We start from the raw sequence: 24076 nt of genomic DNA on the forward strand, positions 1-24076 counted from the left end.
TTTTTTTTTTCCACTCATTTTTTCCCACCCCCACCTTTGCAAACAAACGCAGCCTTTATGAATAGGTGAGCCCTGTGGTTCAAAACCGTGAGGTGGGCATATTGGTCTCCCGAGGAGGTGATCCACACGAACTGGGCTATGAACACAGATTTTTATTGCTTATCCATATAAATAAGGAAATCTGATTCTGCAGTTGCCTGAGGTCGATCAACATTTCTTATCCTTCATGGCTTTCTCAATAGGCAGTGGTGCTGCAGCTGGTGTATGCAGCAGCAACTTGTCTAGAAAAATCCTTCTTTTCTCAAAACCTTCTTCCTCTGCTACTTCTTTTTCAATTAGAAGGATTTCTCACATCACTGGTGCCAGAAAAATCTCCTCACGGACTGGACGTTTCGATAGCAAGAACAGGAAGAGCAGTGGAGCAGCCACAACTACCACCAAGGAGGAAGAAGCAGAACAAGAAGGTGAAGTGATCGAAAGAGGTCCTGAAGATGGTAGCCCAGTGGAAGTCGATGATGGGTATTTCTTGCCAGAGCTTCCAGGTGATAAGACAGATTTCTGGGAGGGACCTAAGTGGGATGCTCTTGGGTTTTTTGTTCAGTATATGTGGGCTTTCGGCATCGGTTTTGCGGTACTTCTCTTCCCCTCTCTATTCTTACATTATGAAGCTGGTTTATGGCTATAAGAGAACCCCACCTAAATATTTCTGCAATTTATAAACAATTTGTAGCTATAAGTTTTTGAACTTTCAGTGATATTTTGTAGAAGGAAAGCATCTGGTGCTGTTACAAATCTAGGTTGGGTTCTAATGAAGAAGGATTCTAGTAAAAGCTTGCCCTATCAAAGTTAGTCTTTGTGTTAGACATAATTGTGTAAGGAAAATTTAGACCCTTCAACCTAAAACCTGTTAAAAGTGATTAACCAGTGAATGATGATGTCCTGAAATGGGACAAATATTCATTCGCTAATATACAATTTATAATAAACCCAACGCTGGGAATCTTCATCGTTTCCAAATTTGATCTGGAGGCTAGCTTTTGTCATGTCCCAACTCATGCAGACAATGCTTTCAATCAATTGTGCTCTGGGGTTCCCTCTATACTCCTGTCAATAGAACCGTAAGGCTTATGGATTGATAGATTGTTTATTTACAAATATAAATTAATTGCTGCTGCAATTTCAAAGTTATATGAGCTTTCATCTCTTTGGGCCATTTTTTTGGGATGGGGGCTTGATACAGGGTGGTGGTAGACTTGTTTCTGTAATTTGTTCTGATGATGATTCTCTTCTTCTCCAAGTCATTTATTAACTATGTTATTTCTTGCAGAAAGTAATAATATGTTATTTAGTAATATAAATTGTACTCTCTATGTAAGATTCTTGTTTGTTTGGGTCGCCATCCAGTTCTTGCTGCACTGGAGTGAGTATGAGTTATGAAAATGTGGGTGTCTTACACAATTATGATCACTAATAATTGATTAATTTACTAGCTCTGATCTTCTCTCACTTGACGGCTTAGGTTCACACACACCCGAGGGTTTTGAAAACCACATTAGTATAGAAAATGTTTCGGTAAAGAGTGGACGCGGGCTAATTGAGAATTGGCTTGCTAAGTTTAGACACATTGGATGCATGGAACTTTGGTCTATGTTGTCTTTGGTTTGTAGTAGTTTGTCTACCATGCTTTCCTCTGTTATGAAGGTTCATAGACAAACCTAACCCACACTTTGGAAAATTTTTAGTGTTGAGATCTGGAGAAGAAAATAATTTCTTGTTGATAGATGTTGGTTTAGTGCTTGACTGGAGAGGAAGGGGAAAAAAATCATCTGGAAAGACTGTAAGGGTGATCTCAAGCCCATAACTGAGACTAGGCAACCTCAATCAGTTCATTGTAAAGAAATAGATGGGAGTTACACTGGAGATGACCTGAAACAGTCTTCGTAATAAACTTAAACAAGTACCTGTTGGTCATAATTCACTTCAGAATACTATGGCTTGGTATGAGTTTTTTCATTTGCTTACAGGGCAAGAAATATGCCTTCACTATGGAGTTGAGCCTCATGAGCATGACATGCATGTAACTAGGAAAAGCCAATATATATAGTTTGGTTTGTCCTGCACATTTCATGGACAATTCTTGGGCTCATGTGCCTCACAATCTGAGGAGTGAAACCTTAATGCTTCCCTCTAGGTGGTCATAAAGATATAAAACATCACACTCCTTTTAAAACTATGTTCCAAAGCCAGAACCTTTTCCTCGACCTGATTAGGTTCCATGCTTATTTAATTGTGCGTTCTGTATTGCCTATGATTCTCAGTCCTTAAAAATGTGCATGCTGTAGAAGATCTCAAAGACATTTGCTTCAAAATGAATTGCTGGGCTCGGAATCTGTTTGACGTGGCCTTCTGATGGTGATTCACTCATGTACCTCCTTCACATCATTATGGGACTGGAGGAAGTTGTAAAAGTTCCTTTCTTTCACCCTAATGTGATCCACTCCTTGATTGCCCACTTTTTCTTGGGCTTCCAATCCTTAATGTCGATGGGAGCACCAGAGGGAACTGGCTCAGGTGGGCATTTTGATGTACTTAGAGATACTAGAATATTTTCATGGCATTCTTGGTTCGATGGAAGTGAAGCAGATTCATATGTAGCTTGGTCAAAGGTCATTCATGGTTGACAACGACATTATAATTTTTCCATATGATATTGGGACAAGATCCATACAGTTATTTACTTGGCCACACCTTCAGGAGGAGTTCATGTAGATGTATCTGTCTTATTCATGCTAGAACCTTGGGCCCATAGGAGTTCCAGGAGTATCGACTTATTTATTTTTTTTTTGGGGGGGGGGGGGGTAGGAAATATCGAATTCCCATCTAGATTATAAGGCAGAGGACCTATCAATACCTTGGATGATGAGCTCTCCCGTGGTGGGGTTCCAAGGGAGTTTTGTCTTTAAGCTGGTTGGTTCTGGATAAACTTCCTTTTTCTGAAGTCTCATCTTTGGTATTCATAGATCCAAATTTGATTGCTAAATGTGTAGTTGAATTCTATTCATTGTTTGGATATAAGTTTTCATCCTGATCACTAGCTTGTAATTTCATTGGCAAATGAAAATCTCATGCTATGGTTTATGGGTTTATGATTTCTTCACTCTTCAATCTACAGTTAATTGCATGTGGTATTGCTGTGGCCACTTACAATGAAGGGGCAATGGATTTCAAGAAGACTCCTGTGTACAAGGAGTCAATCCAATCCCGAGAACTGCTGGAAGAACCTGACGCATCCAACTCAGATGTTTTCGAGGGCAATCCAACTGAGGAGGCACCAAGTTTGGAATAGCACATCAAGTTCTGGTTCTGGTTTAGGCATTTACCTCAGATCATCATATGTTTGAAGGGGAAATATTTCTGTGCAGCACAATATTCTCAAATTAAAGAAATGTAACTTTGTGTATACACTTCTTTTCACTTATGCCTCATACTATGCATTTATTGTATCAGTTTATTCTGAATCAGTATACATTTTGCAAGCAGATCAATGAAGTTAACATATGTTTCAATCTTGACTTGCTTGTTTTGTATATTTTGCTTTTCCCCGCGATTTACAAGAGAACGCTCCAAAACTAAGTACTCTATTTCTGGATGACAATTTAGAACCAGAATCGCTGCAAGTATCATTTGGGTGTATGATCGGAGACGGTCTCTCAACAAAAATTGCTGGGTTAAGGCTGCATAGGAAAATTATCCTCTTTAGACTATACATACGTGAAAGACGTTAGCACTGCTCACCCTTTTGGTCTCTAAATGCTACTCAATCAATGACCCTCTCTAAACATGATTCAATCTCTTCTTTGCAAACAAAGATATAGCTCTGCTTAGCAAATGGATAGCTGATCAGGAAAATTCAGGTCCTTCAAATGTGCCTCACCTTCTTTAATAGAGATTCCTTTCACCCTTTTTCATTGCCCCCTTTGAGAAGAAACCATGGAAGCAATGCCTTGCGTTTTTGAAGTTTTGCAAGATTCCATGTTGAAACGAGAAAGAGATGCTTTCTCTTTCCTTGTCAATGTCCACATGGCCAAGAAGCTTACCCCAAAATGAGCACAACAGAGAGAGCAAAAAAAAACCACTCTTTCTTGTCGGAATCAGATTCCATAGTCCTATGTTTAAATAGACAAATTCTCATTAAGTAGTGGAGAAAACCCAGATAGGCACTAACTACAACGTAACCAACCATTTTATTCGCAATACCTTAACTTCTCTTTCTCAAACCTTTCAAATCATTAAACCCAGAAACCCACCATGTCAGGAAAGGCAAGCTCCATTACCCTCTTGAAATTTGTCATTCTTATCACTTGATGTTTAATTTTCATTGCTGATTTCTTTCAGATCTGCATGATTATGAGGATCAACATAGACTGCAACGGTTGTTACAGAAAACTAAGGAGAATTCTTCTCAACATGCAAGGTGAGACCACCTGGATGAATTGGGTTCTCAACGAAGTTCCAAGTTTTTAAGAAATTTTATCTGTATTCATATTCTAATGTTTCAACATTTTATCTGAAGAATTGGAGAACCATTTGATTGAGAAGAAGATGTGCAGGGTAAGCATATGTGGCAAATTCATTCCACGAGATGTAGCAATAACGATCAGGAAGAAGATGAATCGAAGAGTGGAGATCATGGATATAGAAGTCCTTGGTGGCAGCAATTAACATGACCATGCCTACCATTGTTGTATGGATTGTACATAAAAAGAAAATAGTGTTGTAGAACTTCTCTTCATCTTCCTCATATAAGAAAACCAACATCAATCTTGACATTGCTTTCAGATGAACCAAGTAATGTCCCTGTGTAAAATCAGCCCAGATAACTACAGATACCACCTCTCTTTTTCCCCTTTTTTAGGGGTTCCTTTTCCTTTTTCTGTTAATAGGATGCAAATATCCTTGGCCTCAGAGCTTGCACATGCATGCTCACCGCTTAAAATGTAAGCAAAAGAATCAACCAGCGTGTAATTTTCACCTTTCCATTGGTGCAGGGTGGTACTTACAGGGTCAGGGCAAAAATATCTTGGCACAACAGCCATGCTTACCATGTTGACCTTATAGCGTTTCTATTTCCTGTAGCGTTTTCATATCGAATTGCCGAACCAACCAGCCAACAACCACCATCCCTGCCCCAGCTGTTCGCAAAGAAACTGGAAAATGGAAATCAGAAGATTGTAGAACATTGAACATTATACAGAAGAGTGCCCGGGGAGATTTGCCGCGAACATTTACAGACTTACCTAAGTGCTAACACAAAATGTCATAATACAACTAACTTCGAAAAGAAAACTAAGAATGTAAGGTTGGAGAGTAAATGTATAAAAATAAATCCATAGTAGAATCTGAATGCATAAAATTAAGATAGAAAACATGGAAGAAAAGGAAATAAGAAAAATGGACAGTTTTTTGGTTTCCCCTCCAGTTATTCTTCAAATTCATGGATGTGATCTAAAAGGTAGTTGGCAGCCAGCTCCTCGTTCTTGTTGCAAGCAAAGAACACCTCCAATACAATGGCTCGGTCAAAGCCCATCGCCTCAAGCTAACAAAAGAACATGTCAGTGACAAAACTAATAATAGAGAACCAAACAAGCAAGCAAAAACATGGCTTCTTTGAATGCAAAGCTGACACTGAAAAACTGTGTAGGCATAAGCCATTGACAGCAGCAGGCAACTATCTCATTGTTGCTGTTCCTATCCATTCCAAAAAATAAAGTACACACATTTAACCATTTACCAAAACCCTCAGTTCCTCATGGCATTTGCTCAATTGGAGTCAGTTGTCTAGACCAAAAGTTGCATTAAAGGCCAGAATAAATGGCATCTACAGGCCAGACCACGGTTTGCAAAATTGCTCCATTAGAATCAGTTAATCATTTCAGAATACCATTGATATGTCATATGGAAGAAGGAAAAAAAGGGGGGGGGGGGATAGCTGTCAGATCATCACCTAGGTGCAAAGGTTGCTCTTCAACACCCTAGTAAACATGTCAATATATCACTCAAGGAGTCAAACAAGAAATAGGGGAAAAGAATTTCGTGAAAAGAGGGAAAACCATAAAGAGATGGGAAATATGGACTAAAACCACAAGAGCATTCGAAGAAAAAGCAGCACTCGTCACAACTGCAATAAAGGTGCAGCAACAAACAGTGACACTACCACCCTCCCATATGAAATTAGTCAATGTTAAAATTTTATTTTTTAAACAAAACCACCTAGTGATAGAACATGGCTTGTCTACCTAGATGCCAAAGCAACAAAGCTCCTGCCACCACCTAGGCTTGCATGGCCACCATGACACCTATAGATTTAGCGAAAGGGCCAATAAACTATCAGGTGCAATGCTGTCCACCTCAATAGTTGAATGAGTAAACAGCCAACAACACAACAATATTGCTCAACAATTTCAGAGTTAAGTTGATACCTGGGTACCTAGGCAATTTCAGACCAAATTCTGAGTCATCAGTTAGCATGCCACAATTATCAGGGTAGCAGTAGTATGGTCCAATTTTGTTATTATTATAACAAATAAATTAACGATTTTTATTTTCCAATTTTAATTGGGATATTATAGTATGAATTATAACTTATAAGCTACCAAATCATCAAATTAAACCACAAACATTGTAGTTTTAATTGTTCAACCTAAAAGGTAGATAGACAGGTAAACATTCAGCCCTTCAATTTGACTCATATGAGCCAAAATTCCACCATTTCAAACCAATGACCTACAAGAGACCATACCCCTAGGCCCAGACCTGGACCTAGAACAAAAGATAAGGACATGATATGGGTTTACACGGAATTGAATTAGATCAAGCAGGATATATTAAGACTGAAAACAGAAGAAACCAATTGAAATTCCTACTCTATGAGTAATTTCCTGGACTATAGACAATCATAGCAGAAAAATTTTAAGGAAACTTACCCGTTCAATAGCTTCACGCTCCTCGGGTGTGACTGTCACTGCTTGTGGCATTGCTTCTGTCAGTTGTCCTAGTATATTCCTGAAGCCACATATTGATGAATAGATTAGAACTAAACAGTTCCATTTATTAGTCAACCAATATCAAAGCAACTGCGTTGAAACATCTCACCCTTCTGCTCCTTCAACAGGTTCATTGATCAACTGAAGAAAGTCAGCCTGATGTTCTTGAATTAGCCTCATTAGGTGTGGATTTTGCTTCCCCAGTTCTTGAAGCATGGGCTGTAGAAAGAAAATACAACACCATGAGACCTCAAAGAAAGAAATCAGGAAGGAAGAAGATCCCATGAAGTGAAACTAATAAAAGTGAACCTGCAAGATTTGGGGGTTTGCCTGGACCATAGCTCGCAATGCTTGGAACTGCAACAGGTACAAACAAGAACGATTTCAATTCTCAGATGAAAAGATAACTGAAGATCCAGAAATTCACAGACCATTTTCATTAGTATCAATAGGGCTGCAGTGTATATTTGATCCTAGACAGGCTTTGTGCATTTTCTCGTAAATCTTTACAATGCTTCCAACAAGCACCAAATAGAGATGTGCAATGCAGCGTAACCCAACCCCACAGTAAAACCATAGGCATAATGTTCGTATATGGGTATGTCCAAGAAATTTTAAGTACTAAACAAAATAGAACTTAGTACCTGTTGGCTGTTGCGTAGGAAGTCCAAGGAACCCACACCAGCATTAGAACCCATATTTGGAAGGCCCTGTATCATCAGGAGAATGAAATATATCATATCCAACATATTCTTGATACACAGAAATACAAAGATTCTGCTTACCTGTGGAAAGAGGTCTAGTGGATTAGCATTTGGTCCAGTGGAAGGAGGGGCAGGTCCCACAGGTTGTGTAGCCTGGGGGGCAGGGTCAACATTATCACTGCTCCCAGGCGGCCGCAGTCCAACGGGAACTTCTGCAGGCTCCGGTATACCCTAATACATTTTCAAAAATTAATAAGATTGGGAGAAACCAACGTGCAGTTTTATTGAAGTAGGTGTGGAAGCAATAGCAAAAAGAGATAATAAAGCACAAACAACAACAGCAAGCCCTATTCCATCCTATGGGGTTGGCTACATGGATATCCTTGCCCTCTTAATACATTCAAAGTCATTCAAGATACATGTCCTAGGCACAAAGATGAATAAAATTCCAGATAATTACAATGCTCCATACACTAGTAGATCAATAATAATAATAAATAAATAAATAAAACCTCATTAGGCTAACATAAGCAACTCCGTTAGATCCAAAAATAAGGTCACAAAGCTTGGAACTTCCCCACCCAACATCACAAAATGGAATGACTACTTGAAATTCTAAAAGCAATTTCCTAGAGTACATAGGTAAGGCAAAAATAGCATAATACAGTACATGTGTACATAGTACACACAGCAAGTAGGCATGTACTAGCACAAACAAGGTATGTCAAGAAGTAGATGATAACCTAAGCTATTGTCAAGAAGATACATTGGGAATAGTTTGAGGGCAGTTGCAGATACATGTATCAGGACAAATTAGTAGCAATTTGATAATTCAAATTCAATGGCCTAATCATGAGTGATTCTACTGTTTCCAACTCAACCATGCATAATAGTTTTTAAAAGAATCACTTACAACTAGAGAGTAAATTTTAAAATTTTCTAACTGGTAACTACAGTTGTTCCTCAGTTGATGCTGGTATAAACCCCCTTGTCTAGCCAATTTGGGTTTTCCCTTAATTGGAACCCATTGCTGCAACCGAGACTGCCCAAATGGACCCAATAAGAATTTAGTTTTTGGAACACAGGATGCTATTATGGACCTTCAAATTACTAGTTTATGGGCTATTTGCTTGGGCCCCAATAAAGACCCCCCTCCCAAGTAGGGGACTGGTTTTTATTTTTATTTTTTTCCCTCAAAGAAGTGGTCAGAACAGAAGGTCAGTGTCTTTAAGTGTACAAATTAAATTAGTTTAAAGTATCAAGTTCCACATCAGTATGAGTAACTAAAAGTCATTTAGGAAGTAAAAGTTTAGATACTATGTTTACCCACCCTCCATCAGTTAAGCATGATTCAACTAAAGAATAATTACTTTTCTATAGTAGTTTTAGAGCTGTGCATCTGGAATGGTATTCCAGATCTGACTCCAATGCGTCCCAGAGGTTCAAGAATCTTAGTTGGGTTTACTACAGATAGGCCCACTGATGTGAACCCAATTCTAGGGTTAAGGTTTCTAGGTTTCTAGAGTAATTTCCCTAAAATTAAGGGTTCGCCTAGAATCTTCCAACAAAATAATGATCAAAACTAGGTGGGAAGGAGAATATTGTTAAATATTGTGGATTTGTGGGATGAACAAGGAGATAAAATTGGGATCTAAGTGGGTAGGGTTTGGGCAAGATTTGGTTTAACAAAACTGAATGGGATGATAGGGAAAAAGTTAGGGTTCTATCAAATTCCCACGGAAAGAATATGCTAGGGTTGATTGGAAAAAGAATGAGATAATTTGGATTAAGATGGTTGGTTCTTGGAAATCTTGGAAGAGGGACCTTGAACCTTGGGCAATCTTTCTTTCTTTCTCTGTTTTTTGTTTTTCTTTTCTGTTCTGCCGCAAGGAATAAGAGACAAAAAGAGATGGCTGAAGGAAGAAGAGAAGGGGGAGGGGTGCGGCAAGGTGTAGGGGATGGTGGGGTTGCTGCGTAAGGGTATTGCTGGGGTGGGGGAAGGGATCTAGGTGTCGTAGGGGGCTGGAAATGTTACTGTCCAGGTGCGACAACAGTGGAGGAGAGCCTCAGATCTTGCGCAGGGGTGGGGGAAGCTTGCGCAAGAAAGAGGGAAGGAGGGTGAGAATGCTTGGTTGGGTAGCAGTGTAGGGGAGTGGCTCTTGGGTGCTGTACTTACCTGTTAGGGCGCTGCTGGTTATCAATGGCTGCTGGAACTGGAAGAAGTTGCTGGAGTTATTGAAGAAGAATGCTAGACCAGGTAGCTGATCATTGAAGAAGAAAGTCTTTCTCAAAATCCATTGTGGCTCCCTCAAACAGGAACCATAGTCAACTCTATTTTCTTATTCATATAATCAAACTTAAGAATTACAATGAGCAATTAGACTTACTTATAGCCTTTACATCAAAAGAACTTGACTCAAACTTTATTAAAGACTTAGCGAGACCAACTTAACTACCACCTAAATAAAAGACTTCTTCTTGGAATAAAAGACCGACTTATCTATAAGAGTTCTCTTTAAAGAAGACTCCTTACCTAAGTAAATCACTACTACTAATAAAGACAAATTCTAATCAAAAGTGAACTCCTAAAAGATAGGAAACCCTTTGCAAAAGAGTCTTATCTCATCCACAACTTACCTAATGGAAACCAACTCAATCAAAACTCAAATAAGAAATTAAAATGTACTGAGACTCTTGTAATATAGCTATTCCAGCAGTAAAATAGGATCTAAAATACTCAAAATACCCCTGCACTAGGGTTCGGCAAGTTTGCTTGGATGGGCCTCGGGGCTTACTTTAGGGTTCGGCCAGGGGATCAACCTATGTTCACGTCACCCACAGAGTACTAAAAACTAAATTTAATGAGTGGAAATCCAGTACGTTGAAAGAAAAAGTAGAAGGCTCTTTTCAAAGAGAAAGGACATAAGCAAACAAGCACAAAGTAAACAACATCTGGAATACCAACTAGAAGCGTGTAAAACAGAAAAAAGATGGAAGACTAGGGTTTCTTCAGACAAACAGACGTACAGAATATAAATATTCAACAGCCCTCTCTGGGTTGTTAAAAGCAGCACGTAAAGCACGCACAACAGTATCTCTGTCCCAACTTCCACCACCCATATCAAGAATTTGCTGTATGGTTCCTTCAAAGTTGCTGCCTGCAACAAGATTTGATGCTGCTTGACCGTAGACATCTGTTTCTGTGCTGCTTGAACAATACATAAAAGAGTATAAGAATTAAAATTTTAAGTAACATGGGATATTTCTTCCTTTCTAATAAGAAACATTATAAGAAGAAAAGCACAAAGCCAAACACCAAGTGAGATCATAAACCGAGCTGAAAAAAGAGAAAAGGAAGAAAGGACATAATATAATCAATTACAACAGACCAAAATCATTTAATTGAACAAGGACCATAAGAAATGAACAGAAAAGCACAAGACCTAAAAATGAATTAGACCATAGGACACTGGCTGGTGACCACAAGAAGGACTAGGTCTCCAAACATCCCCTGGGGTCAACTCCCATCCCACCACTTTTTTCAAATCATTGCAGGGTTGCAATCCCAGACCATCTCCTACGCAAACATGTTCTCAAAATGATTAATTTTTAAAATATTTTTAGTATCATATTTAATAAAAGGAGAAGAGTTTCATAATGCTATTAAAACCAGATGACTGCTTGTGGTATGTTCATCATAACTCATTCAGACCTTTCGATACATAGGATGGACACCAGCCACATACAAAATTAAGAGGCCCATCTCAATCATATGACAACAAATGTATCTGGCTTGTTCCCTCATTGTTTTCAACCATGTTTGCATACACATTTGATATTGTTTGCAAATATGTATTCACACGAGCGATGTAATGTCGTGACATGGATAACAAATGTCCAAGAGTTCACATTCAGGCACAGTATGAACCAGCCCAAAGACACCAACCCGGTGTTGCTTGGAGCCAGAGGTACTCTAAATCAGGTAGCACCACTTTCTTGACAACCTACCAGATACTAACTTTATAATCTTTTTTGAGAAACCAGCTTCTAAAGTAGTTAGGTCAACCAAATGGAATAGCTCAGAAGACACGCTCACTAAGTCAATGTCACAAGATCATTTACGCTATACTTGAATGTCAAACAACAAATATACTCACGAAGCAGTAATTGTTGGCAGAGGACCAGCTGCAGGAGTTGGTGCTGTAGCAGATGCTGGACTGCACGATGTAGCAGTGACAAATACACAAGATACCAAATGTTAAAAACACAGACCAAATAAGTGCTTATAGAAAGAAAGCACGTTAAACTTACGCAGCCACGGTTGGAGTAGGCGCTTGAGGTGCTACTGATGCTGGAGCAGAAGTTGGGGCAGTAGTGGGAGCGGCCTGTTGGGAAGAGCCAAACCAAACCAAACATGAAACATCAAAACTCATCCTAAGTATCCAATTAAATGGACGCACTGACAGAGAGAACCAACGCCCCACCCCAAACAAAGAAAGAAAAAGAGAACAGAAATCAAACTAAAACAAATGGCACAAGTTACAACATGTTTTCTTTTCCCCTCATGCTGTTAAACAAATTCAAGTTCCGCAATTTCTACATCTGACAGTGATAGGAACCCAAGGAAGCTACAACAGTACATCACCCAATCCAGCATTACCAATTATTGGTATCAATGGAAGCCATTTGGTACGACATACAGTGATGTGACCAAGGTTGACCCCCTACCCCTATAAGTGGGCTCAAAACCAAGGCCCAATCCAGAGCTGGCCGAATACCCCAGGGGTATTTTGGCCATTTTTTCAGCCCTTTTAGGGCTCTAGATGGGTCCAGTTGGAATCGCTTCGATCTAAGGGTCATGGATCTTTTTTTTTAATTTTCTTTATTTGAGTTAGTATTTTGTGAGTCATGAAAGAATCTCAGTCCAATGTAATTTCTTAATTTGAGTTATGTTGGAATTGGTTAGGTTGTGGATAACATAACACTCTTTAACAAAGAGGGTTATTATGTTTTAATGGTTTGTTTTGATTAGAAATTGTTTAGTGAGTCCTTAGATATTTCAAATTAGGCTCATGAGTTTTAATTAAAAAAGAGATAATGGTTAGGCACATGAATTTTAATTAAAAAAGAATACAGCATGTGCTTATCTAACTTAACTTCAAGTCTAATTATTGAAAAGTGTCTTTTAGTAGATTCCAAATCAAGGGTTAAGGTCCTAAGGATTCCCCCCGAGTCAAGAGTCTTTTGGAAGCTATAAATAGCTAAATGGTCTGTGTAATTGCTCTGATTTGATCAATAATGGGATTCTTGGCTAGAGAAAGGTTATGCGACATGGACCAAGTCAGAAGATTCTCTCCCGGTGAGTTGGTTTGGATTTCTTAGTCAAAGTCTCAAACCAATCTCCTTCTTGAGGACATAGGGGTGTTTTCAGTTTTGGATGAATAAAATTTATCAAGAGTTTCAGCAAGGAGGTATTGGCAGGGTTCCGTTGAGCGGGATCCCAATCTACAAACTCACAGGCAAAACACCATCAACCCCTACAGTTGCATACCAGCTCCAATAATCCCACAACAGCCCTAATTCAGCTAATTTCAAAACCTTAACACCCTAAATGATCTTGGCTAACCAATTCATACATTATTGCAATTCAAGCTGGTTCTGTTTAGCTATCCTATAATTGGCCTTCAGTCCTACTAAGGAGACACCAGCTACATTCCATTATAATACTCATATCAGCTTCTCCCTGTAAGTCCCCTACTCCACTTGATACTCCTATTTCTCTCACTGTGTAAGTGTAATTCTTTTATTTATTTACTTTTTTCCTTATACTGTATTCTATCTAACTTCTGACATTCATCATCAACAACTACCATATTCTGATGCCACCTAAATGGTGCCAGCTACTTGGACCCAGAAGAGGATGAGATAATAATAGGAATAAGAGAAGATTAGTTCTGCAATTCATCGTTCAACATCAACTTCTGCAGTAGTTTTGAAACTCATCTATACACAAGTAATCACTCTTAGAACTTGGCCTATCAGCAGCCTAAACCCACCCTAGAATCTTATTCAATAATTTAGAATTTAAGGACTGCATTACGGAGATTCTGGTTAGCAAGTGTCTTCTAGATCTCAACTTCGGACTTGGAATTGCATTGTTCTCTTTCCTCCTTTTCAGAGTAGTCAAATCTGTTGCTGCTTATTACAACAACAACAACAAGTGTTGTCCCACCTAAATGGGGTCAGCTAAACAGATCATTGTCTTCCAATCAGCTCCATTTGAAGCCATACTAGATAAAAGGCCTAAGCCATGCATATCCTTTATCACCACTTCTAATAAGGTTATCTTAGGTCTACCCTGTTGCTGCTTATTCATCCAAAAAAAAAGGGTTGCCATTACCTTTTCTTTTCCTTTTTTTGGAGTCATGAAATTTTGTGCATCTACCCTATGGAGAGTCGGCTTTCCCTGTATTCAGCAAGAAGAGTTATATACCAATATGAGTCTTGTGAAGCATGCCTAATGGAGTTTAAAAGCAAGCAAATCCAAACTCCAAATACAATATGACATCATGTCTACCATGTACAGAGAGAGGGTAAGACTTGGTGCGACAGTAAGGTTGCTGCATTGGGACCAACTGGTCATGGTTTAAAGTCTGGGAACAGCCTCTCTACAAAATAAGGTTAAGGACAATTGCATTATGACCCTACCCATAACCTACAGTGGTGGCAGCCTTGTGCAGTGGGTATTGCCTATTTTCACATATAGAATTAAACTTCAACATTAGCTTGAATCAGCAAACAAAATTTTGGTTTTCTCTGTTCTATTCTTAGAGAAAGGGGGAGGCAATTGACAATGTTACAATAACATGAGACATAATAATAAGACAGAAGACATAATAGAAAATCAGTGATTTGAAATAAAATTTTTAAATAAAATACATTGTGAAACTCTAACCTGACTTGTCGCAGTAGCTGCTGTGCTTGAACCTCCACTAGAAGAGCTCTTACTCTGTCAAATTTTCCCAGCATTCCTCATAAGATACTACCATCAAGATGATGGCAAATTCAAAGACAAAATAATGAACAAACAAGATAGTGAATTGTAATGCATAACATGCTTTTCAAGAGTCATGTAAGATGAACAGCGATTCCTACTAAACTGCAAAACAATGCTTGCAAACTTTTCAATCAGAGTCGGAAATAAACCACCATATGATGGATCCTCCAGTTGTCAACCGGAATTGTCAAGGCATTGTCTAGGTGGAGCCTTGGCATCCAAGTCCTTAGGCAATTGCTGTCTCCTTGGTTGCCTAGTTGATGCCTTGTCACCTCATTGGTGTCTCAGCTTTAACCTCCCCTCCCCTCCCCCAAGGGGGGAAAACCAAATTTAAAGCACGGGGGGGGGGGGGGGGGGGGGACCCCATCTTAAATTGCCTAGATGCACACCAAACGTTAAATGCAACCATGAACCTATGCAATGCAAGGCTCTGATACCAAACGTTATCTGTCAACTGAAGGGATCTGTACCACCCAATTCAAGCAAGCTTGGCGTCCCACAGGAATCATTATCATGAAGAGCAATACATGTTCCCCATCCCTCCCTCTGAAAACTGACATCTGTCGTATACTAGAAGCATTTAGAATGTCCATTTTGCCTTCAAGATTAACAAATGCAACATGATGGAGGCTGGCCCTGGAATAACGGAATATGAGGTGATGAATGTGTATGTGCCTCACCAGAAAAAAGAGCTCCAGGACTATGTACATGAGCTGAGGGTGATATGGTTGCTACAAGGTCACAACTATGTGTGATGGTTGGACCAGCACATAAGAAAGTTCACCATCAACTTTATGGTTTTTGCAACAGGAGGATAGTACTCCTCAAATCTATAAATGCATCCAAAGAGAGAAAGGATGGAAAATACAATCATAATTGCTAAAGCAGTCTGTTACAGATGCGGAACTGGGAAATGCTGTCCAAGTTGTAAGGGACTTCAAGAAAGCTGATCAAAGTTGACAACAGTATGTACCGGCTCTCTGGATCCCTTACGCAGCCCATCGAATCAACTTGATGCTGAGAAAATGTGGAAGGTAGAACTGGTCCAGAGTGTTCTTGAGAGAGCTTGACATGTGAACACCTTCATTTACAACCATAGTTTGCACTAAACCTACCCGGCGAAAAGCGTAGTTGGGACTTAATTAGGCCCACAATCACCAGATTCAGTGAAAACTACATTGCATTGAAGTGTTTTGAAACAAGGAAGGCTGGACTCAGACCTATGTTTGTATCTAAAGAATGGTTTGGGTGAAGGAAGTCAAGTTCCCAGCACAGGCAACCCTTCTCTGAGGAGTTCTGGATCCAGTTGGATAAAGTGGTAAAAGTGTTAGGCCCACTTGTTCTGAGGACGGTGAACTTTGCTTTCAAGCACACCATGCCACAGCTGTATGCTTCTGATGAAAGACAGTCTACAATGCGGTACCCAGTGGCAGTAAGAATTTAGCAGAGATTATCAAGGACCGCAAGGAACTTCAACTCATGCATCCGCTATTTGGTGAGTATTTAATTTATATGCATCTAATAACTCAACATTGACCCTTCCAAAAGGTCTTCACACAATCAGGTTTGAGGCCTTGTAGGATCTTCTAATAGTATTTCACCAATGCAAAATAAGGGGCTGCAACACCATTCATGTGAACAGTGTTTTGGCCTCTTTTTGATCATGTATTGTCCAACATCAATGCACCACTTAACCCCTCATGCAAAAAAGATTAACATTAAGAATACTATATAACATGTAAAATGTTGGTAGTTAAATACTCAGACATCAAAAAACTCAGTAAAAGTGACTTCAGTCAGAATAAAGTAGGATACATGTCAAACTAGCATGGCATGATACAAATTGATAATCCCATTTACAAGGGGAATCTCAGTTTATCATGAGTAAGCATATACACCCTTGCTGCATAGTGCATACAACCTGAAGAAGGGGGGAATTAGACAAAGACACTTCAAAGCAAAATACTCTTACCTTGCTCAGCATAATGACCAGGAAACTATTTTCAGAAACTTTGTTTTCATCCAGTGTTGTGTCATCTTTAAGAACCTTCCCCTGATGAATAAGCATTTGTTGTGCAGCTGGGTAAACATCTGGGCCTTGGACAGTTTCTATGGTTTTCTTCACATCAGCAACCTGCACATAAATTAATAAATTTAACGTGACAAAATGAACAAAGAACCCAGGTGCCAACAGCCTTCTTTTTTGTTTTCTTTTTCCCTTTTTCATGTATTAAAAAGAAAAAGAAAGAATTGTTTTGGAAAACTTAGCACACCAATAACAACAATCATAAAATTCAGGTCCCAATGGCAACGGTATTCAGACTCTACCAATGGAAGGAAGCTCATTCCTTGGTAGATCTGACAATGGATATGCATATAAATACAAAAAGAGATTTGGAGCCATTTTTTAACAAGGTCAACAACTAGCCATTTGATGTATCCAGGTTCTCCCCCCCCCCCCCCCCCAAAGAAAAAAAATGAGCTCAAGCCCAATCGTGATTCAGGGAGGCCGATTCCATCCTAGGGGGTAAAATGGTCTATTCCTAACCCTGGATCAAGCTATAATGAAGACCGAAATCCAGTAAATTAGTTTACATAGAAGTCTCGAGAGTCAACTCAATACTTATTTCCTTTTGTTTTGAAGTTTCAGTTGAAAAGAGTCATAGAGTTGTGTTAACTTAGAAAAAGATTGTTTCCTTTTTGAGAATCCTACTTTTAAGGATAACTTAAATTAGGAAGAATTATTTCCTTTTTGAGTCCAACTTGTTTGTAATTTGGTTGCTTAGATCTTAAGTTATCTAATTAGCATTAGGTGACTTAAAGTGTTTAAGTGCAATCTCAAATCCAAGGGCAAAGATTGTGCAGTAATTAGATTCCTTTTAATAAGTGTTTCAGAGTCCAAGTTAAGTTATAATGGGACCCTAACAGTCAGGATATCCCAGTATGAGTCAGAGCCCTTTCTTCTAGGCTATAAATAGCCCTTCTATTGTAAGTTATTTTTAGTGTCGATTAATGAATTGATTTGAGTTTGATATTTTGACTTTGGGAAAGTCATGGGAATCTTCTTGGAACCCTGCGGCTGGGATAGAGTTCTCTTGTTTCAAGTTTAAAGATTTCTTCTTCATTTTCAAGTTCCCCTGCGGATTTTCCAGCAAGCTTACCATCATTCAAGTAAGTTATGACCACAACCCAATCCCCTTCAGTTGCAGCCATTCCCAAACCCTAACCCTAACCTAAACACCTAGGAACCCTAATCATGCTAGTTCTTATTCAAGAGGGTCCAAGTTAACAAACCCTAAACCTGGGTTTACATCACCAATGAACCTGACACACTTGATGCAGGATTTTTTTAATTTGCTTCCTAATATCGTGGGGAAAATCATGGGAAGTTTAGGGAGACACGACCAATGGAGGGTATTTTGATTTCTATTCTCTTGGGTGTGCAAAGAAAGGAGGGGTTTTGCTGCCAATGCTGTTTTATAAGGCTGCTGCTGATGTTGTTCGATCACATCGTAGTTGAGAAGAAATATTAGAATGGGGAAGAGGACCAACGGAAGAAATGAGGTTGATACAGGAGGTGGGACCCTTCGGCTTTGATACCAAAAAGGTGGAGGGCCAGTTGGGAGGAGGGAAAGCCTGAAAGAAATCAGAGTTGCAAGGGAAAGAGGAAATCACACAAGAAGAAAGCAAGGAGAAGAGTGCACAAAAACAAAGCCACACGGGTTCACAAAAACAAAGCCACAACAGGCTCACAAACTATAACTCAATTAATTATCTTCTCCAACAATGGTGAGCTTACATCTCATTAATGGGGGGGGGGGGGAGAAGGGAGCCTCCTAAATGAGACTCACTCTCAAACTAGGAAACTAGGAACAAGTGGGAAACCAAATATCTTAGTGGTAAGTCCAAACTAAAGAAAAGACAAATTATTATCTAAAATAACATAAATTCCTGAATCCACTCAATTTGCCAATGGGGTAGATCATAGAGCTATTAAGTAAATAGATGCTAGGGATCGGACTCAAGGTCTATAAGTGTCAAAATGGGCTGAAACTTGAAGGAATTTAGGAGATAATATAGTGATTTGATCATCCAAGTATGGTTGGGTTTGGACCACTAAATTGAATGATATGGGATTTCTTGTTTTTGCATTTTAGGGAGTACGAATATACAAGAAAAAAATTGTATTGTGAAATTATATGGTCAAAATGAGGTCAAATTTGAATCTAAGGTCACTAGGAGGGGATGATGTACCTAAAGTTTGTGACAAATCTGACGGTCAAATGGTGTAGATTAGACCTTCAATTTTGGGTTTCTTGAGGACTTTGAAATTCAAGAAAATCCAAGAAAAATAAAAATGTGATAGAAAAGGGGGATAACAATGCTGGCTTCCAAATACTTGGACGGCAAAACCTTTTGTGTTGCTATGCAGGAGCCGCGATGGATTGGTGTAGGTTGACTGCTCAACCAAAACAGAATCCCGACTTGTCTTTACCAAGAAACCTAGATAAAACCCACCTTGGAGGTTCGGTACCAAGGCTAACACTAATTAGTACCTAGATTAGCAAACTATGCATAATACCAAAAGTAGGAGCAAATATCAGATTATCAGTTTTTACTTTATTCATTTCCCTAGGGGTTCCAAATGGGCATGTAATCAGCCTTACAACTCATAACAGGACTAAGAATTGAACTCCTAAGAAAAATAGAATTTAAAAGCCTATTAGAACTAGGACTCTTAGTGTCCGACTAGACCAATCAATAAATGTATTTTTGTACTTAGCACGCTTAACTTTTAGGCCTACGACCACAAAAACCTGTGGGACAAAAGCACAACACCCATACCCATCAACCCTAGGTTTGTAGATCCATCTTTACCAATTAGGTCTTCACATCCTAATTTACCCATCTGAACATCTGAATTCTGGTTACTACAAGATTCCCATCTCTGGCATTGTATATTCACATTTTTGTTTCTTGTGTATTTTCACTTCTTTTTTTTTTTTGAAACAGAAACAGCCCAAATCATGTATGTGTAATCCGGTCTGTTTCTTGAAATTCTTCTCTCTTTTTCCCACTTTTGAAATGAACTGGTGCTTTGGCACAGTTTTGAGCCCACCATAAACACCAATTTGGTCCCCAAAAACAAAAATAAATGCTTCTCTTGGAAAAGTGGAGAAACACCATCTTCGGAGGGGGCATGCTTGTCTTTCCAACATCAAAACATAACCTCCTATTTTAAAATCCTAAAACTCAAGTTTCTTCCTTGCTTCATTCCTTCTCTTTTCTCTTTTTTTTTTTTTTTTTTTTTTTTTTTTGGGGGGGGGGGGGGTGTTAAAGGGATGCTTGTTTCCTCCGTGACCATAAATTTCAGCACCCAGAAAACCACGAAAATGCATGGAAACAGGAAATTATGTTTCTTACCTAAAAACAGGGAAACAGAACAAAAACATTACCATACAACCCCATTGTTCAATCAGATGACTTGATAAGTGATCTGAGTTGGGTCGTGGAACCCCAGATCCGCATCCCCTATCTAAAGCTATTTTCTTTGATTTTACTCCTTTTTTAATTAACACTACTTTTCATCACTTTACACCATATACATCATATCAAATGGAAGTGTGTTGGAGTTTATTCAAGAATTTACCTTTCACCATCACCATCCCAAACTGCAAGATGTTACCAATATCAAAAAATTTATTGCCATCACCTATAAGGAAAAGAATGATCTTTTTGGGAGTTTCAGTAATGTTCAAAAGCACTTCCATAAAATATATTCTCCAAAACATCCTCTCTCTTTTTTTTTTTTTTTTTTTTTTTTTGGGGGGGGGGGGGGGGGGAGCATGGATCCCAAAAAATTCTTATACAATCACGAGTTCAGAATAATAAGGAAGAAACAAAGCTCATTATTCTAAACTATGGTAAGAAAGGTTAAAAGCTATACATTCATTATAGCTTCCCTTGCATATCTTTGATTTGATATTATTTAAAAAGAGGAGAAAGTTAATCGAGGAAGAAGTAGCAATAAAAATATACTGTATCACTTCCACACAAGGAAGTGGAAAGAAAGAGGCAAAAGAACCACGATTCCATGAGGAAGGAGCAAGTGGGCAATTACTCAAAACTAAGCACTTTTTGCCCACTAAAACCAAGTGAAAGAAATGATCATTTAAGCATGCTTAGAACATATTGTATGGGTTCATCGCAACTAATGAACATATACAATAAAAGTCATCACAGTTTTATACATAACACCTCACAAACAGACATGCCATATCTGACAAAATCCCCCAAAATTGAATCTTATGGATTTCATTCTATTCTCCAGCCAAATCCTCTTCATTTGGTTGCAAGGAGAATTAAAGGGATCCGAAGTGAAATTTTCATACTTGATTGAAAAAAGAGATTTTGGTAATTGTTAGCATGTGTATATAAGTAAATAATTTCATATATAGTTATCAAATTTCACTTTATTTTGCATCCAATCCTTTTTTTATTTTAACAAGTAAATAAAATTACATGCAAAATGTATCATAATTAAATACTTTAAGTAGCTTTGACAACACATGTAAGAAAAAATTACAAAAAAATCATTTTAAATTTTAAATTTTTTATTTTCGTTCATGTTTTGCAACCAAATGAAGCCAATGTAATAGTGCAGCTATTGAAAACCATACCATGACCTAAATATTGTCTTATCAGCAATCATTAACTCATTCTTTTTGGGGGTCAAAAAGAAACTGAGCAATCTTTAACGGAAGAATGCTATTGAATATGATAAGCTAAACTGCTAAAGCAATCTTTAACGGAAGAATGCTATTGAATATGATAAGCTAAACTGCTAAAGTAAAGTAACCCTCAAAATATTTATTACTCGTACCCCTGAAACAAGACCAGGTAAAACAAGCAAACTACAATTACCCTAATGCCATTAGCGAGCTAGATGCAAACACAACGGAAACCACGTGAAGTTGTAAAATTCATTACTTTCCTGGTCAACTAATTCAAACACCCAATTGCACAAACTTGGCTGAATTGCGACATTGACAATTACACTACTTCAATTTAAACCTTAGGAGCAAAGGTTCACAATTTTGCGCCCACGTAACAGGGGGAAGTTAACCTAACAATTAAATAGAAAGCAATATGCAGAGGGAAACGAAGATTGGGGAAAACAATGATAAGAAAATAAACCCTAATTCTCGATCACTACAACAAAACAACACAATTATGAATCGTCAACAAACAGAACAACCAATTCACTTTCACATTCAAGAAGAAACTAGAATTTCTAGTAAAGTAATTCAAGAAAGAAATTTAAAAACCAAAACTAAAACGAGAACTCAAATAAAGGAGAGAACAAGAGCAGTACTGTGTCTTCGGGCTTGACTTCGATCTCGAAGTGAGTACCCTTCAAAGTCTTTACATTAACCTTCATCTTCGATATCCTTCTGCAGAGCTGAAGTCTTCCTCTGTATCTCAATCTCTCTTTGGCTTCTTCCTTCTTCCGATCCGCTCGGTGAAAGAGAAAAGCTGCGGAGAAAAGGAAAAACCCCGGCACAAGCAATCCCCCAGCGCTCTTTTCCTTCCTTTTTTTTTCAATATTTTTATTTTTCCCTTTTTTTTAACGGAGGCGATGTTTGGTAGCCGAGAAAGGAAAGGAAAGTAAAATATAAATAATAAAACAAAGGAAAATTTTGAGACCCTCCCAAGTTGGATTCACATCCTCTGGAATTCATTTCCCTACAATTCCCTGTAATTTCTCCTAGGATTGTGCCACATAGCATTTAAGTAATCCAACGGTCACCCAACAAATTAGAGTTTAAATAAAATGTGAATCCTCCTAAGTCCTAAGTTAACTGATTTATCAGCCACCCCTTATTATTAACTTAGGTTTCATTTATCTCTTTTTAATATTATTAATTACCCGCACATCCCAAATTAAGAAAAAAAAACAAATTGAGAAAAACATAAAATATTCATGAGGGAATAGAAATAATGTAGAATATGCAAGAATGGAGAAGATGAAGACAAGACTAGCGTAAGATATTCGCTCAAGGGTATTTTTGTTGTTTTGAAAAGTTTAACTTGCCTATATTAGCACTTGATTGTAATTTTCTAAGGGGTTTAATTTATACATTTGGCAACTCAAGGGGTGACATAATTTGAAAGGGGTACCATTGAAATTTTCCCTAAAATTAAAAGTTACACTGAGGACATGGGAAAAAAAAATCCTCTTGTCATGTACATATTTTTTTTTTGGAAGGCTAGGTTCATCCGAGCCGCCTTGCGTGTGCCTTGATAACATTCTCGGGGGGAGATGCTGTCTGCAAGGATTGAATCCATGACCTCTCCACCGAGAAGCATTGATCTCTACCACTCTACCAATTCTGCACTTATCTACTATGCACAACAAGCAATGTAGCACATGTGGCATATTTTTTTTTTTTTTTTTTGAAAAGCCATCTTTATTAAACGGCTAAGCCAAGGAAACAGCCGTACATAATACATGAATCCAAAGAGTGGATAAAGGCCATTTAGTTGTTATCGTTGCTGACTGGGCCTTCCTTGCTAGTTGGTCAGCTACAAAGTTAGACCTCCTAGAACATGAGAAAATTTACAATCCAAAAAATAACTTTGAAGATGCCAAATATCCGCTATGATGGGCTGGATATCATGGGCTGGGGGGGAGGTTCGTTTTCTTAAGATATTGATTAGTTTTAAAGCATCCAATTCAGCTTGCACATAGTCCACACCTTTAGTCAACGTGTATAACAAACCGGATCGCAATGCAAGAGCTTCAGCCATTAGAACTGAGGAAGCATTTTCAGGTTCCGAAACCGCAAAGATGGGCAACCCTTGATGATCTCTAAAGATAAAGCCCAGTCTTATACTCCCAGTAGTGGAAATATATGATGCATCAGAGTTTAACTTTGTAAATGGGCTTAGGAGGTGGTCTCCATACCCCATGGGCTTCTTCTATAACATTTGTATTGCTACCCCTAGGAAGCATATAGAGGTTTTGGGCTTCAATAAACTCCTTTGCAGATTTGAAAGTTTGTTGTCAAACCTGTATAGGTGATCTAATATTGTGTTGAAACACTTGTTCATTTCTAGCAACCCATATACTCCAGCAAGTATAAAAGCATATACTTACCCGAAAGGCATCCTCCTACTTTGATCCATTGTGAGCTGAAAGTACCAGTTTAGTCCACCTTATTAGATCAAAAGAATCTTCCTCAAAGTGTTTTGTAGCCCAACATGCTTGC

General features: G+C 38.5%; 2 protein-coding genes and 1 long non-coding RNA gene across 4 annotated transcripts; 2 read left to right on the forward strand and 1 right to left on the reverse strand.

The window, feature by feature from the left end:
- Nucleotides 1-178: 178 nt before the first annotated feature.
- On the forward strand, nucleotides 179-3582 carry LOC149000371 (AT-rich interactive domain protein). The gene is made up of 2 exons (XM_089140929.1): nucleotides 179-631; nucleotides 3173-3582. Exons 1-2 carry the CDS (start codon nucleotides 227-229, stop codon nucleotides 3344-3346), a joined length of 579 nt encoding a protein of 192 aa, XP_088997055.1. The 5' UTR covers nucleotides 179-226; the 3' UTR covers nucleotides 3347-3582.
- A 568-nt stretch (nucleotides 3583-4150) lies between these two features.
- LOC149000372 (uncharacterized) lies at nucleotides 4151-5049 on the forward strand. Its single transcript, XR_016170847.1, has 3 exons — nucleotides 4151-4320; nucleotides 4396-4474; nucleotides 4574-5049. It is a non-coding gene; the product is annotated as an uncharacterized LOC149000372 (long non-coding RNA).
- A 232-nt stretch (nucleotides 5050-5281) lies between these two features.
- On the reverse strand, nucleotides 5282-22411 carry LOC149000373 (ubiquitin receptor RAD23d-like). 2 transcript variants are annotated; one of them, XM_089140926.1, is made up of 12 exons: nucleotides 22180-22411; nucleotides 16777-16938; nucleotides 14703-14756; nucleotides 12059-12132; nucleotides 11905-11964; nucleotides 10775-10955; nucleotides 7829-7978; nucleotides 7688-7753; nucleotides 7353-7400; nucleotides 7153-7262; nucleotides 6984-7062; nucleotides 5282-5596 (listed from the first exon to the last, which is right to left on the reverse strand). In XM_089140926.1, the coding sequence occupies exons 1-12, from the start codon at nucleotides 22243-22245 to the stop codon at nucleotides 5480-5482; spliced, it is 1167 nt and encodes a 388-aa protein (XP_088997052.1). In that variant the 5' UTR covers nucleotides 22246-22411; the 3' UTR covers nucleotides 5282-5479. The 2 variants fall into 2 exon arrangements, with proteins under 2 accessions (XP_088997052.1, XP_088997054.1); XM_089140928.1 differs by having other exon boundaries at nucleotides 10775-10952; nucleotides 22180-22410.
- Nucleotides 22412-24076: the final 1665 nt, after the last annotated feature.

This window comes from Hakea prostrata, chromosome 11, assembly GCF_041222555.1.
Source record: "Hakea prostrata isolate BN-2017 chromosome 11, UWA_Hpros_2, whole genome shotgun sequence".
NCBI lineage: Eukaryota > Viridiplantae > Streptophyta > Magnoliopsida > Proteales > Proteaceae > Hakea > Hakea prostrata.

Coding starts and splice junctions, on each gene's coding strand:
- LOC149000371 (XM_089140929.1), top strand. CDS start 227: ATGGCTTTCTCAATAGGCAGTGGTGCTGCAGCTGGTGTATGCAGCAGC. Junction 632..3,172: donor CTTTCGGCATCGGTTTTGCG/GTACTTCTCTTC, acceptor TTCAATCTACAG/TTAATTGCATGTGGTATTGC.
- LOC149000373 (XM_089140926.1), bottom strand. CDS start 22,245: ATGAAGGTTAATGTAAAGACTTTGAAGGGTACTCACTTCGAGATCGAA. Junction 7,979..10,774: donor CTGTTGAATATTTATATTCT/GTACGTCTGTTT, acceptor AAAATGTATTAG/GGTATACCGGAGCCTGCAGA. Junction 7,401..7,687: donor TCCTACGCAACAGCCAACAG/GTACTAAGTTCT, acceptor TACCTGTTGCAG/TTCCAAGCATTGCGAGCTAT.